The 13610-nt window shown below is 36.4% G+C and overlaps 1 protein-coding gene and 1 pseudogene across 1 annotated transcript; one reads left to right on the forward strand and one right to left on the reverse strand.

Annotated features, from left to right (window-relative positions):
• Positions 1–868: 868 nt before the first annotated feature.
• LOC122069313 lies at positions 869–3560 on the reverse strand (annotated as a pseudogene).
• Positions 3561–7287: 3727 nt separating this feature from the next.
• LOC122069309 (probable ribose-5-phosphate isomerase 2) lies at positions 7288–8826 on the forward strand. The gene has a single exon (XM_042633302.1). The coding sequence runs from the start codon at positions 7643–7645 to the stop codon at positions 8462–8464; it is 822 nt and encodes a 273-aa protein (XP_042489236.1). The 5' UTR covers positions 7288–7642; the 3' UTR covers positions 8465–8826.
• The last annotated feature ends 4784 nt before the right edge of the window (positions 8827–13610 follow it).

Here is a 13610-nt window from a genome sequence, read left to right on the forward strand (position 1 = left end):
TCCGACAGGTCAGTTTGGAAATCGACAACCCTGAATAGCCGTATCATATCCATATTGTGGATCTTCAATCCCAACGGTCCCGATATAAAAGCGGATTTATAGGCAAGCTCGCCACACCTAAGTGCAGTTTCCCCGTTTAGGCATTGTGGGTGACAAATCATCAATAGAGGACATTTAAATATTTAATATTGGGAGAGATTGCAGATCCATGGCTGAAGATGTAGGAAGGCGTGTAAAGGAATCTGTCTATTTATTTATAAAAAAAAATTTATAAAATCTGTATATTTATTAGGGGTGAAAGTTTGATCGCAACAACCTAAACCTGCCCTGGCCCACCCTGAGCCAGAACAAGACTTGGGTCAAGTTTTTTAACCCTGAGGTCAAATTAGGATTGAAAAATCCCAACCTTGGGTCAGGGTTGGGTCGGGCTCAGGTTGAGGCTTCAATCCAATTCAACTCGGCCCCGAAATTAACCTTGAATTTCTATATTAGAATTTAGAATTCTAAATTCTACCATTGTAGAAATCAAGGTCAACCCAATCCAGCCGGGTTAATTAGATGAAATTAAAGAAGCAATACTACTTTCAAGTCTCCCTCTAAATTTTACAATAAAATGTTCAGCTTTTGCCTCTGGAGCTCTGCACTGGTTTAAGTCATGGATCTTGATCACTCTCAGTTATCAACACAATTTCTTCATCAAACCAAGTAAATTTCCATTAACTGCCGAAACTGATTGATCTCAACCACACAGTTCATAGAAAATAAATCCAAAAGATATGTCTTATTTGATTCTTCAACCAAGTGATAAACAAGTGAGGAAACGAATCATAGACCTCCAATTAAGTTTTGAGTTAAGAACTAGACTATTCTAAGTGCAACACTTCTTTGGGTTGAAACACTTACACCATTTGGCACAGTATAAGTAAATAAAGAAATCAATGGCAGTTAACCCGGCAAGGAGAAAGTAGAATCCGTCCATATGACCACTGTTAAGGTCACCAGGAATCCAACCAGGCTGCTTGTTCTTGGTTGTAATGACCATAATCATGTTAACAAGAATGCTACTAACATAGTTCCCAAAAGAGATTGAAGCCATGCAAAGAGAACTTCCAAAGTTCTTAATACCATCTGGTGCCTCACCATTAAAGAACTCTAACTGACCCACATACATAAACACTTCAGAAGCTCCCACAAGCATGTATTGTGGTACTTGCCAAAATATACTCAAGGGGCTAACCTCTTGTCCAGGGCTTACCCTTTTCAGTCTTTCAATCTCTGACCCCAGCAGCCACCATTGATAACATTCCAATGATGAGCCCAGTGAGGCCCTTCGGATTTCCTGTTAATCTTCCAGTGACAGGAACGAGGATTGGCAGTAGATGCAAGTGAAGATGAGGACACTACACATATCAAAAACAGACATACTTGCAGCTGGAAGGTGAAAGTCACCAGTAGCCGTAGTGTCCATAACTGCTCCTTGCTCTACAAAGAGGGAGGCTATTTGAGTGAAGACAACAGAGTAGATGATGGTACATACCCAGATGGGTAGCATCTTTAATACACATTTTTCCTCTTCTACTTGAGTTTCTGTGCAAGGCCTCCATGGTTCCTTATTCTGTCCACTTAAATCTTTCTCTGTCACAGTTGCTGCCTTATCTAAGAACCTGATGACAATCAAGAAAAAAGAATAAAATCAGTCAATTAGCTAGGAAAACCCACTAAGCATGCAAACCACATGAACTTATTGTAGTGGTAAGGTGATAGTTGGGGTATGGTCCTTTGACCAGTCCTCTTATTTGGCTGTTTTGGGTTGGCTTTGTCCTTGTATCCATTTCAGCTCAGATTGGGTTAAAAAAACACCCCAAACCAACCTAAAGTTGATTGTAGTTTGATTAACTGCATCAACATTTCCTACTACTGAACTCAATACTCTGCATGATCTTCCTACTCCCTTTAATTGCTGATTCCGAACCTTCCATCTCGTAGAGTTTGTCTCCATCTTCAGGGGTAATCACCTTCCATTTATTAAAGGTTGCCACAAATACTTGAGCAACGCGTGGCAATGGGTTTCCACATGGCTTAAAATACTTGTAACAGGGTGTCCCTAACCCATAGATGATAAGGCCTAAAATTGCAGATGCTGTGGAAGCAAAGAATCCTGTAGTCCATTTACCAGTATCCTCAAAATAGACTAGTATGGAGTTAGAGAAGAAAGAACCAACATTTAATGCAAAATAAAAATAGCAGAAGAATGTGGCCTTTGCATCCTCTCCAACAAGCTGATCAGATCCAAAAGTGGCTACAGTAGGTTGATGCCCACCATATCCTAAAGCAATTAGGTAAATTGATAAGTAGAAGATTGGGACCACCAACTGAAGACTTAGGTGTACAAGGAAATACTCCATCTCCACAATCATCTGGTTTGATGAGGAATAACCAAGATGCAAGTGATAGCAACACCAAACCCTATAAAACAATTAAATTTGATTAGAAATGGAAGATATAAAAAACTCTCACAATGTATATATGAGATATTGAAACTGTTTGAAGTTATTTACCACTACTAATATGATCTGAAAGATTTCACAGGTCAAGTATCTGCCCCAGTATGAATCCCTAAGAAATGCACCCACCAAAGAGAACATATACACAGTGCCAGTCCACTTGCTAACACTATTTGCTGCGTCGGCGTTATCTTGCCCAAGAACCCTTGTTAAAAACAAAACCAAGTTCACCCCCACGCCGAAGAAAGCAAGAGTTGCTAGACCTTGGTTCACTGCAACGTGAAAATTGAAAGAGACTTATTAATGACTCAAAAACATAGAACCAATGAAAAGAGAAAATACTGACTAAGGTGGTCTTTGATTGTTATTACCCAATAAGAGAAATGCTATCTTCCAGCCTCCTTTTTGGTCTTGGATAACCTTATATCTCTTTTTCTCAATCCTATCATCAATGGTATATACCCTTTGTTCACTCTCAGTTGAGTTTCTGTTCACATCTTCTGCTTCTCCACTGCATTCTTCCTCAATCACCTGTACATTTTCAATATTAATACTTGACAAATAAAAAAAACAGAGTACTAGTCTTGATAGAATGGAACATGCCCAAAAGCACAAGTAATATATATATATATATAGTTAGTTAGTTAGTTAGTTAGACAATTAAATGCTCAACCAAAAATTGGATACTTCAGAATCTTTAGATGTTGGAACTGGTTGTAAATAAATAGGTCCCAAGGAGAGGTGAACTCAGGACCTCTTCATTATGAGGTATAGATCATTACTAATCCAAATGAAAACATCTTTAATGGGATAAATGTCCTCACTCATTGGATTGTTAAGATGATGAATAGAAATATCATATATGTGATGGCTAGTTTCACAGAGTTCAAACCTTGAGAAGAATATCATTGTGATTCTCTGAAGCAGCATTGATCTCTTATTCTGCACATCACAATAGGAAATGTTGGGTTAGCATCTAGCAATGAAATGATTCCGAGTTTCAAAGTACAAAAAATCCAGAGAAAAGAAAGGGAGATGGATAGGCACACCGCCCATGTGCGATAAGTTAACAAGTGGCATGGGACGGAGCATCATACAGTAGGGGCAAGGGTCATTTCAAAGGGGGAGAAGAGAGAAAGACATAGTGGTCGTTAACTTCTGGTATACCAGCGGCGTGCTCAGCCTTTTCCCTAAAATAAATTTTATGAGCTTCAAAGCAATCCAATTAAAACATTACAAAGCACTAAAGAATAAACATATAAAGGAAAACATTACTGAAACAGCTCAAGTGTCCACTCGATAAGAGAAGTAGAAGCCAGGGGAAACTGAAGAATGGAGAGAGCTGCGTAGGTGGTGATCAAGAGAGTTACTTAGAGAAGTGAGGGGAAGAAAGTGAATATATAGAGAAAACTGAGAGACAAAGTGTGTGTCATTTTCAGATATTAATATTTGTTTGCTTCAAAAGAAATAAAGGAAAAATTGGTGGATGGCAAAGGAGGACAGCTGTGGTTTGAATTGTTGGAAGGATCTCTGCCAAGAACTTGGTCACTTCTTCCATGGATTCTCTGTTTCATTACACCTTGAAAATGAAATATGTTTCTCAATCCTTTTTCCTTTCTTTTCCTAAATTCTTATGGATTTATTTTCTTTTGAACTTTCTCGTCTTCTAATCTGGTTTTCTTCTAATGTCTACTAATTACATCACTATCCACAAGGAGCAGACACAAACAGTGGTGATTTGAATGAAGCCAAACAGCAAATGCTCTAATCAATTCTAGGATTATTCAAGATGTGATAACTGACACATCCACTTTTACAATTTCATCAATTCTCTAAACTACTATGGAATTAAGCAGAGTTGATGGCTTTGTAGATTTTGAATTGAAGTTGAGTGTTTAACTTATAATCAATTCTACCTAACCAAATAAAAGTTGACTTTCTAAGCACCCCTCTTGGCCCTTACCCAATTTCCTCCTAGAGGATCTGCCATGTCTTTTTCTAACCTGTTTAGTTAGAAACAAAAAAACCCCAAAACCCAATCAAACTAGAAAGAATTAGCCTAACAAATTAGTGGAACAAAAGGGTTGATGTGGTTGAGAAATGAAAAAGACACCAAAGTGTGATCACTTCTTCTACTAACTTGTCAAGTGAAACAACCCAAAACCCCAACAAACAAGGAGTTGAACTTGATGGAAAACAAACTACCTTGAATCAAACTTGAAATTTGTTTCTATCTTGGAAGCAGGTTCTTTCACTGTTTTTTTCCTTTTTTTTTTTTGGTCCTTGGTTCTTACAGGTTTGTGTAACAAGAGTAAATGCAAAAGTAGTTGCATATAGTATTTTGTAACAAAAATTTTCTAAATTTAAAATAATATTTTGTGGGAAAAATATTTCCCACCCTAAGGTACTATCATTCCTCACAAGTGTTCTTTTAGTGTATTCTTTCTCTTACCCTGACCATAATTCCTTGAACCATTGATGTCGTATGAGAGATACCCTCATACTAAGGTCAAAGGGAACCCTTCCCCAATCCCCACATTTTATATATTAGAGAAAAGTATAAGAAAAACCCCATATATGCTATTACAGATTAAAGCCAGAAAGGAGGGAAGATATAATGACAAGAGGAGATGAACACTAAATTCAATGGGTCCCCTTTATTGGACAATTAAAGATAAACACTAAGAATTTTAAATATGGAGGGTTCAAGTTGCTCCATTGTGATCTAGTGGTCGTGCGTTCAAATTAGAAAACAGCCTTTTTCAATAAAACGGGGTAAAACTGTGTATATTATGACCCTCCCCAAACCCCCAAGTGGTCAGAGCCTCGTTGTTAATAGATGCACTACCCCAAAAGGGGAAAGCTATTGCTCAAAGAAAACTCATTACTACTTAAGATGAGCTATAAGACTAGTTTAACAGAATTTCTTTCCTTTTCTCAAAAATGATTGAGAAGTCACTAATTAAGATATCTCCTGAGATTCTGACAAGTTCATCTAACGCTGATATTGGCCTCTATGTGTTTTATCTTAAATGGTAACGGTATAATATCAATAAATGAATTAGGTATATGTGCATTTGCATCTGATTATCTGGAATGGTATGAAAAATGCTTTCAGGATATTTAATGTTAGGTATCTTTCTGATGCATGTACACGTCAGTCCCAATATGCAAAAAATTTCAAAGCTGATTATCTGGAATGTGCATGTTCTTGACCTGTCTCCCAAGGTGACCCTCAGTGAGCTTGACACTTTCTTCTCCTACTGGTTTCACCGCCTCCAGTAGCTTTCGTTCCAGAGAGAGAAAGAGAAAGTACCAGTTCTGAATGGCTCTTTGGCTACTCCAGTTTCATTTTCTTCTTTCTTCTTTCTTCTTTCTTCTTTCATCTATCTTCTTTCAGTTCTGAGAGTGAGAAATGGGGAGACGGTTTTAGGCATTGGTCGTGATTTTCAAAAACCAAACCACTTGTGGTTTTTGAAAACGTACAGCGGTTTTAACTTATGGACAAGTAACCGTTGGATCCTGTAAAAGACAGGGGTCGCTAGATTTAGGGGAGAGAGGACAAGTGTTGGATCCTCACATGTAAGATACATGTGAACATAGATGGTAATCCATTGAATAATATCACATATTTATCGTTTATCGTTGATTTATTTTGGATGAAAAAAAAAAAAAATTTGTGTTGCTGTCCTTTGGCTGTATTCTCCTTTTGTTTCTGTTAGCAATTTCACTCCTATTGAGACACTATAGATTATCTTACTTTCTTTTTTTTTTTTTTTTTTTCATCTTTCCTCTCTTTGTCCTTTGATTCCATTGCTAATCTAATTCCTATTAAAATACTAGAGATTATCTTAACACCCCAATACTACCACCATTGCCTTCCACCCCTTCTCTCTCTCCCTTCTTCAACATTCTCTCAACTATGTTAAGAAATAAGAATGCATCCCCAGATTTTCTTGTTTTCAAATTCGTCCCTCACAAGATGATGTTGTTTTTCAAATTCCTCCACACAAGATGATGTTCTTGAGTTTCAACTCTTGCACATGTAGCAACTAAATGAAGGAGCGTACAAGAAGAAGATGAGAGAGAAAGTAAAAATAATTGCTTATGACTTATGTGTCATAAGAAGAAAGAAATTACAAAACAGAATCAAAGCAATTAACTTCTGTTTTTATTGGGATCAGTTTTTTTTCTTCTTAATTTATAAATTTTCAAAATATTTGAAAATAAGATAATGGGTTTACCATTCGATTAAAGATTTAATAAGTGTCAACATATCAACATACGTGAATTGGATAAAAATCAGCTAAAAGATGAGAGAGAATAAATGAAGTCCAAGTATAGATCAAATATAGTACCAGAATAATTCTCCTACGAATACCTGATCCATTCTCGTACGAGAATGATTCTTGTACGGTGTTTGATTTATCCTTGGACTCCACTTAATTCTCTCATCTTTTAATTGATTTTTATTTTTAGTGAAATCCAATTGGGAATCAAACATCCGAAAATGATTTTTGTACGAGGACGAGATCGCACTCACTACCCATCTATGTTTTTTGGTTGAACTACTTATCCATCTCAGTAACTTATCTGAGTCTAACATAATCCAACCGTTGACTTGGACCCCATTTAGACCAAACTCAGGAGTCAAAATAAGCCCACAAAACTTATCCCAGCCTTGGGCGGAAATAGATGAGAAATTATTGAAAAATTAGTTTAAGCAGTGAATTTAAGTCGTGGATTAACAATTAAAATAGATTTTTTCCGCCCGTTTTTTAAGATTGATGCAGCATCTCTCTGTCTTTCTAACGATAAACTCTCGGAGAAAGAGGGAAAGTCTGATGGCTATTGTGTTCTGTTTGTTAAATATTCATTGAACAAAGCAGACACGGAAACCCCTAAATCCTAATCCAATGATCACACGAAAGCTCTCAGAACAAGAGAATAGAAAAGTGGTTCAGATCTTCTCTGGGTTTTTATCTCTCTTTGCCAATATAATTTCTCTGCGTTTCATTCTCATTTTGAAGCCTTTGTAGGTGTGGGTGAAGGACGTGAGCTTTCTCTTTCCATTATAGTAAATTTCTTTCAAAATCTTGTCTTTCTTTTTCCATTCTTTTCCCCCAGACTATTTAGATATGACCATCAATTTGTCGTTTTTCGTGGGTAAAACTATCATGGCTTCTTCCTCTTCTTCTTCTTCAACTCCTGCTTCTCCGTCGATTCCTTCTCCACCTCCACCACCAGTGTTCTTGACGCAGGAAGAATTGAAGAGAATCGCTGCATTGAAGGCCGTTGAGTTTGTGGAATCGGGAATGGTTTTAGGGCTGGGAACTGGGTCGACGGCCAAGTTTGCGGTGGAGCGAATAGGAGAGCTTCTGCAAGAGGGGAAACTCAAGAACATCATTGGAATACCCACTTCAAAGAAAACCCATGAACAGGCGATGTCGTTAGGGATTCCTCTTTCGGATCTTGATTCGCATCCGGTTATTGATCTTGCCATTGATGGTGCCGATGAAGTTGATCCTTACCTCAATCTCGTTAAGGGCCGAGGTGGGTCTTTGCTGAGGGAGAAGATGATTGAGGGCGCTTCCAAGAAGTTTATCGTCATTGTTGATGAGTCGAAGCTGGTACCCTATTTGGGTGGGAGCCTTCTTACTATGCCGGTTGAGATTTTGCCTTTCTGCTGGAAGTTCACGACTGAGAAGTTACAGAGGTTGTTTGAAGACTATGGTTGTGTTGCAAAGCTTAGAACTTGTGGGGAAAGTGATGAGCCCTTCTTGACTGATAATGGGAATTATATTGTGGAATTGTATTTGGAGAAAGAAATTGGGGATCTAAATGCTGCTAGCGATTCAATTCTGCGACTTACAGGTGTTGTTGAGCATGGAATGTTTCTCAACATGGCCACCACTGTTATAATTGCTGGCGAGCTAGGAGTCACAGTGAAGAACAAGTAGGATTGGAAGATGGTTGCCTTGACCCAAATCATTTCACTAGCCAAAATTCAATAGTAGCTAACTCATACTTGATTATTTTCTTTGTTACAGAGGAGGATGTTCTTTCCCCCAGTATCAATTTAATGATTACTGGTGTGTTTTTCATTAAAATTTGTTCTTTATTGAGACCCTCCTTTATTTTTTTCTGTTAACATGTCAAGAAATTCAAGGCAGGTTTTCATAAAGGTAGGAAGACCGAGCCTTTCTAGGTTCAGCTGCCTCTGTAAGATTTAGTCTCAGAAGCAAACTTGATTTGGGAAACCGATAATGAATTGTCACTGGAATTGAAAATGTTGGTTTTAATTTACCTGTGATTTGATATGTATAACTTCCTTCTTATAGAGAGAATAACCACTGTTTTTATTGAGTGAAAGAAGTTTGTCTTGGTTATGCAAATTTACTTTAATGACATGATGATACATGATTCAGCTTTAGAGCAGAGCAGAATCCTGTTCATAATTTCTTTACTGTTATACAGATTTCTACATGATGGTCAATCTTCTCTGTTTAATTGGTCATCCTACTCTCCAATTAGTCCCAACAAAGAAATGAATATTTCCATTGCTATTGCTTGAATCAGCATATTGAATTCTCTATACTTTCCCATTATTTGTTGCTAATGTCTTGCATCAGTACATTGTAGTGATTTACTACTGAAAAGCTTGCCATGATTTTAATTTGACCTTAAAATTTTCTTCCTTCATGGGCTACTGTCTTTTTCAAGCAAATGCTGCAAAGAGGGTGAAATTGCTGTTGCTCCCTAATTATATTTCTTCCTTGGTACTTGTACCTCAATTTTTCTCCAGAAATGAGAGAAAGCTACTGGGTACTTCTTTCTCAGTTTCAGATTTGACATATTTTATTATTTTGAAAGAGATCATTTTTATTGGTCTCAGATTTTGACATATTTTATCCTTTGAAAGAGATCATTTTTTGTTGGCTGGGGAATTTCATGCTCAAAATTTGTGATGAATTAGTTGGATTGACTTACTTTTGCTAATAAACAGACAACTGGTTCTCTTTACTTCTGGGCTACCCATTTAGCTGGACCTAAATGTGGTTCACTTGTAGCATGGTTTATGTGCTTGGCTGGAGATAATTGGCCTTAATTGCTGGCATATGTACACACTGATGGCAGTAATTCATGCCAATATAACACTAAATTTCTGTTGAAGAGTTGATTTCTCTAAGAAGTGGATGAGACATTATTTTTCTCTTTTTGATTCTGTTTGATTGTAAGAAGAATTTAAAGGGAATAGAAGTGAAATTTTTATACAAATAAATGTTTGTAATCATTACCCTAAGTGATGCAATGTGATTATATAAACTATTTAATTACATTAATCATATTTAGTAGTGATATATTTTATATGTAATTTTTATTTTACATATTATAGCAAAGGGTTTTCTCTCATACTCTTTCTCTGACACTCTCTCTCCTCATCCTCATGAACATCTCACTTTCAATACATCGTGAAGATGAGAAAGTAGAATTCTCAGCATTGATGGTGGTGGAACAAAGAAGAAGAATTCACCTAAAAAGAAAAAAAAAACAGAAGAAGAGGAGAAGAGGCGAAGATCCTTGACAGATGAGCGACAATGGTGGTGCATCGCAAGTGATGCAACAACAATGACAATGAATAGTTGAGATGCAAGTCGGATATTAAACTTCATCGGGAAAAAAATGATGTAAAAGATTTAGATGATTCTCAAGGAGGACTTCGAAAGACCCCTCTATAGACACTGGAATTTAGCTATTTTAAAATAAAAAAACCTCGCAAATAATATTGGTAATACTCTTAAAATGTGAGTCATAAAATAAACAGATTAACCCTTCGAGCAGCCTAATCAGTCAAATCTTTTCATCGGGTGCAAATACGGCACATTTCACTATTGTTTCCACCCTAATATACATTTGATTTCTAGGTCTCCCACTAACAAGGAATTTTGGATATATTTAACCACATAAACTATATTCAATATCCTTGCTAACGGATAATACATGTTAATACATTTTTGGCGTGCTATCCATATAAAATAAGGGACCACCGCATACCTAACCTCTTTTATAAAATTAAATATATATAAATATAACCAAAAAAAAAAATTGGGTCAAATTGAGATTCGCCGAATGAAATGTGAATTTTTCCTACAAATAAACCCCATTTCTCCGGCAAATAAAACTCTTAATGTTTCCTCATCTATTTTCTAATGTATTCAACAGAAACTTGAGATCAATCTTCCTTGAGAGTCTCTGAATTATTTCCATCAATTCTTGGAGGCCAGGCCAGGCCAGGCCAGGGTTACCAAGACTTGATCTGATCAATTTGGTTTCTAGTTGACCCTATTCTAAATTATTTCTATCATTCCACTGTTTGATGGGTTAGGATTAGATTGATAAATCTCCACAGAGATCAATTAAGTTAACATGGGCTTGTATTGTTGCGGAGAATAGGATTGCTAGGAAGATAAGTGTGATAGATGCTTTAACTATGGATATGTGGACCCCATTTTATGCGAATCTGTTGAATGTGAATCTAAGAAGGATGTATTGAAATCGGTCAATCTGTTTTGGAAAATGAAATCGGTTAATCAAACATGCCAAAAGATTGGAAAAGTAGCACTTTTGTCCTTTTTAGTTTTCCTGGCCTCTAACCCTCAAGCCCCACAACATGTGGTCCACTCACTCTTTACCAACAAACAAATGGGACCTTAAAAGGAATCAGCAACAAAGGATTTATATCCTAATGCCAGGGCCAAACAGACAGACGTCCCTTTCTGTAAAATCATCATATGGTTTAACAAAAATAAAAGAAAAAATAATAATTTGTTTGGATAGAGATAATATTTTTTGTCTGGGAGTGTAGTGTCCTAGGGGTATAAGTTTAGTTTTGACGATCCGAACCTACCCTGAGCCTGAATCATGTTTAACTCGACTATGAGGGTCAACCTGGTTCAACCCGACCCAACCCTGTGTGGGTTGGACCTAGGGTTTAAAGTATCTTCGATACTGATACGATATCCTCTGATACGTATCTTAAATTTAGCCGATTGATACAGTACACACTGATACAATACATGGAATTTTTAAAATTTTCTCGTATCGATATATATCCTACGATACATACCGATATACACTGATATGATATGATACATACCGATATGCACTGATACGATATGATACATACCAATACTCTACGGAAAATATAAAATCGTAATGAAATGTACGTTTCGGTATGTATCGGTGAGTATCAGTACAGTATGTATTGATATAGTGCACTATTGTCACATAATGGTCAAAATGGATAATTTTTCAAGAAAAAAACACGATTTTTTGAGGGGTTTTTGTTCCAAAGTTGATCCCAGCCATATTTCTCTCTAACTAAAGTGGAAATCAAGTTTGTGAACAAGGATTTTACATTTATGGGACAACTACAAACCTTAAATTCTTAGTGCGATGCCCTCAATTTAATGTTTATGCATAATACATATTATCAATAGCTTTTTTTAACAAATTTTTTATGCAAAAGTGTTTCCTATCCATTTATGTACGTATCTTTAGCGTATCTTAGTGTATCTCCGATATGATACGATACCCTCTGATACGTATCTTAATTTTGGCCGACCGATACGGTGATCGATACCGATACTTTAATCCCTGGTTGGACTGGACTTGGGTTGAGGCATAAAAAACTTAGTCCGACCCTAACCTGCCTTGAGTCTAACCCTGATTATTATTTTGCTTTGTAAAATATAGGTGTCTCTCCTAGCCAAGGAAGTTTCTTGTCGCTATCATTGAGTTTTTGTATAACAAGAATATGATAGAGAACAATATAGCCAAAAGAAATAGTACAAAGCCAAAGAAAAAACCCATATTTGAAGAGCGAGTCTTGTTTTTCTCTAACATTGGAATTTGCATTTACTTTTGAGTTCTCTATTGTAATAAATGGAATTATTGAAATTTATAATGGAAAATGTTAAGTTTTCTTTTTTACTGAAACATTGCATATATTGACAAGAAACAACTCCACTTGCCTAATATTTTGAATTGGGCTTAGCCCACATGAACTTCCATTGTGGCCAAGATTTAACTCAGACCATAATGTCATTGCATTCTGTTGTATGAATGAAGAAAGTAACTAAAACAGTACAAAGAAACTTTCCTAAGCTTTTAAAAAATCGACAAGAGAATTTCATTAGTAGGGACCCTTTCTCTTTAGACTCTTAGCACATGTCAGCACTTTGAGGAATTTAGTGGGCGGAGAATCAGTTACGGTCAATGTTTTTCAGAGTTTGAAGGTAGCAGAGTGGTTTGAAGAATTGGAATTGGAATTAGAATTAAAATTGAAATCGGAATTGAATCGTACTTATCGAAATGTGATTCCACTAAGAAAACTAGCTAGGGTCAACCCGACCCAACCCTGAGCCTTGTAGGTTGGGTTGAGTTTTGGGACCTAGGGTTGGGTTAGGGTTTTGAGAAACCCGGCCCTGTGTTCACCCCTATAGTGTAGGTTAGCATATTCTTGTGTCAATCTTTCTCCCCCCCTCTACCTAAAATGACAATTCTACTATTTGTTGTGGGAGGAGAAACATGGACTCAAGAAGTGCTAGGTATACTAGGGTCTTGAACGGAGAACTCAATTCCATTTGAATATTACAAATTCTTTGGACTAAGCTTTCCTTCATCCAATGATGAGTTCGGATGGTGTTCGTAAGGTATAAGGGAGAAGTGATAGGGGTATTATTAATCATTCGTAAATAGAGGACAAATATTTATGGCCATTGATGGTTGTACGATTCCTTAATCATGCGATTAGGTAAAAATATCTCCAAATTCTTTTAGAGATTGTTTGTAAAAAGTGTAATTTTACACTTCATCATAGAAGTATTTTAAATGAACCTATGGTATAATGGTTAAATTGCACCATTGCAACTTGTTGAATATACATTTGAAATGATAAACTTTATCTTTCACCGGGGAAAAAAAAAGAATAAACAAAAATGACAAAAAAATATACATATTATATATTTGACATCTTAAAGGTTAAGATCATAGACATTTCAAAGGGCACAAGATATCCCACTCTATGCGAAAAAAAAAAAAAAA

This window comes from Macadamia integrifolia, unplaced genomic scaffold (assembly GCF_013358625.1).
Source record: "Macadamia integrifolia cultivar HAES 741 unplaced genomic scaffold, SCU_Mint_v3 scaffold577, whole genome shotgun sequence".
NCBI classification, from domain to species: Eukaryota; Viridiplantae; Streptophyta; class Magnoliopsida; order Proteales; family Proteaceae; genus Macadamia; species Macadamia integrifolia.

Bases quoted from the DNA above. Each gene is read 5' to 3' on its own strand.
- LOC122069309 (XM_042633302.1), top strand. From the start codon at position 7,643: ATGACCATCAATTTGTCGTTTTTCGTGGGTAAAACTATCATGGCTTCT.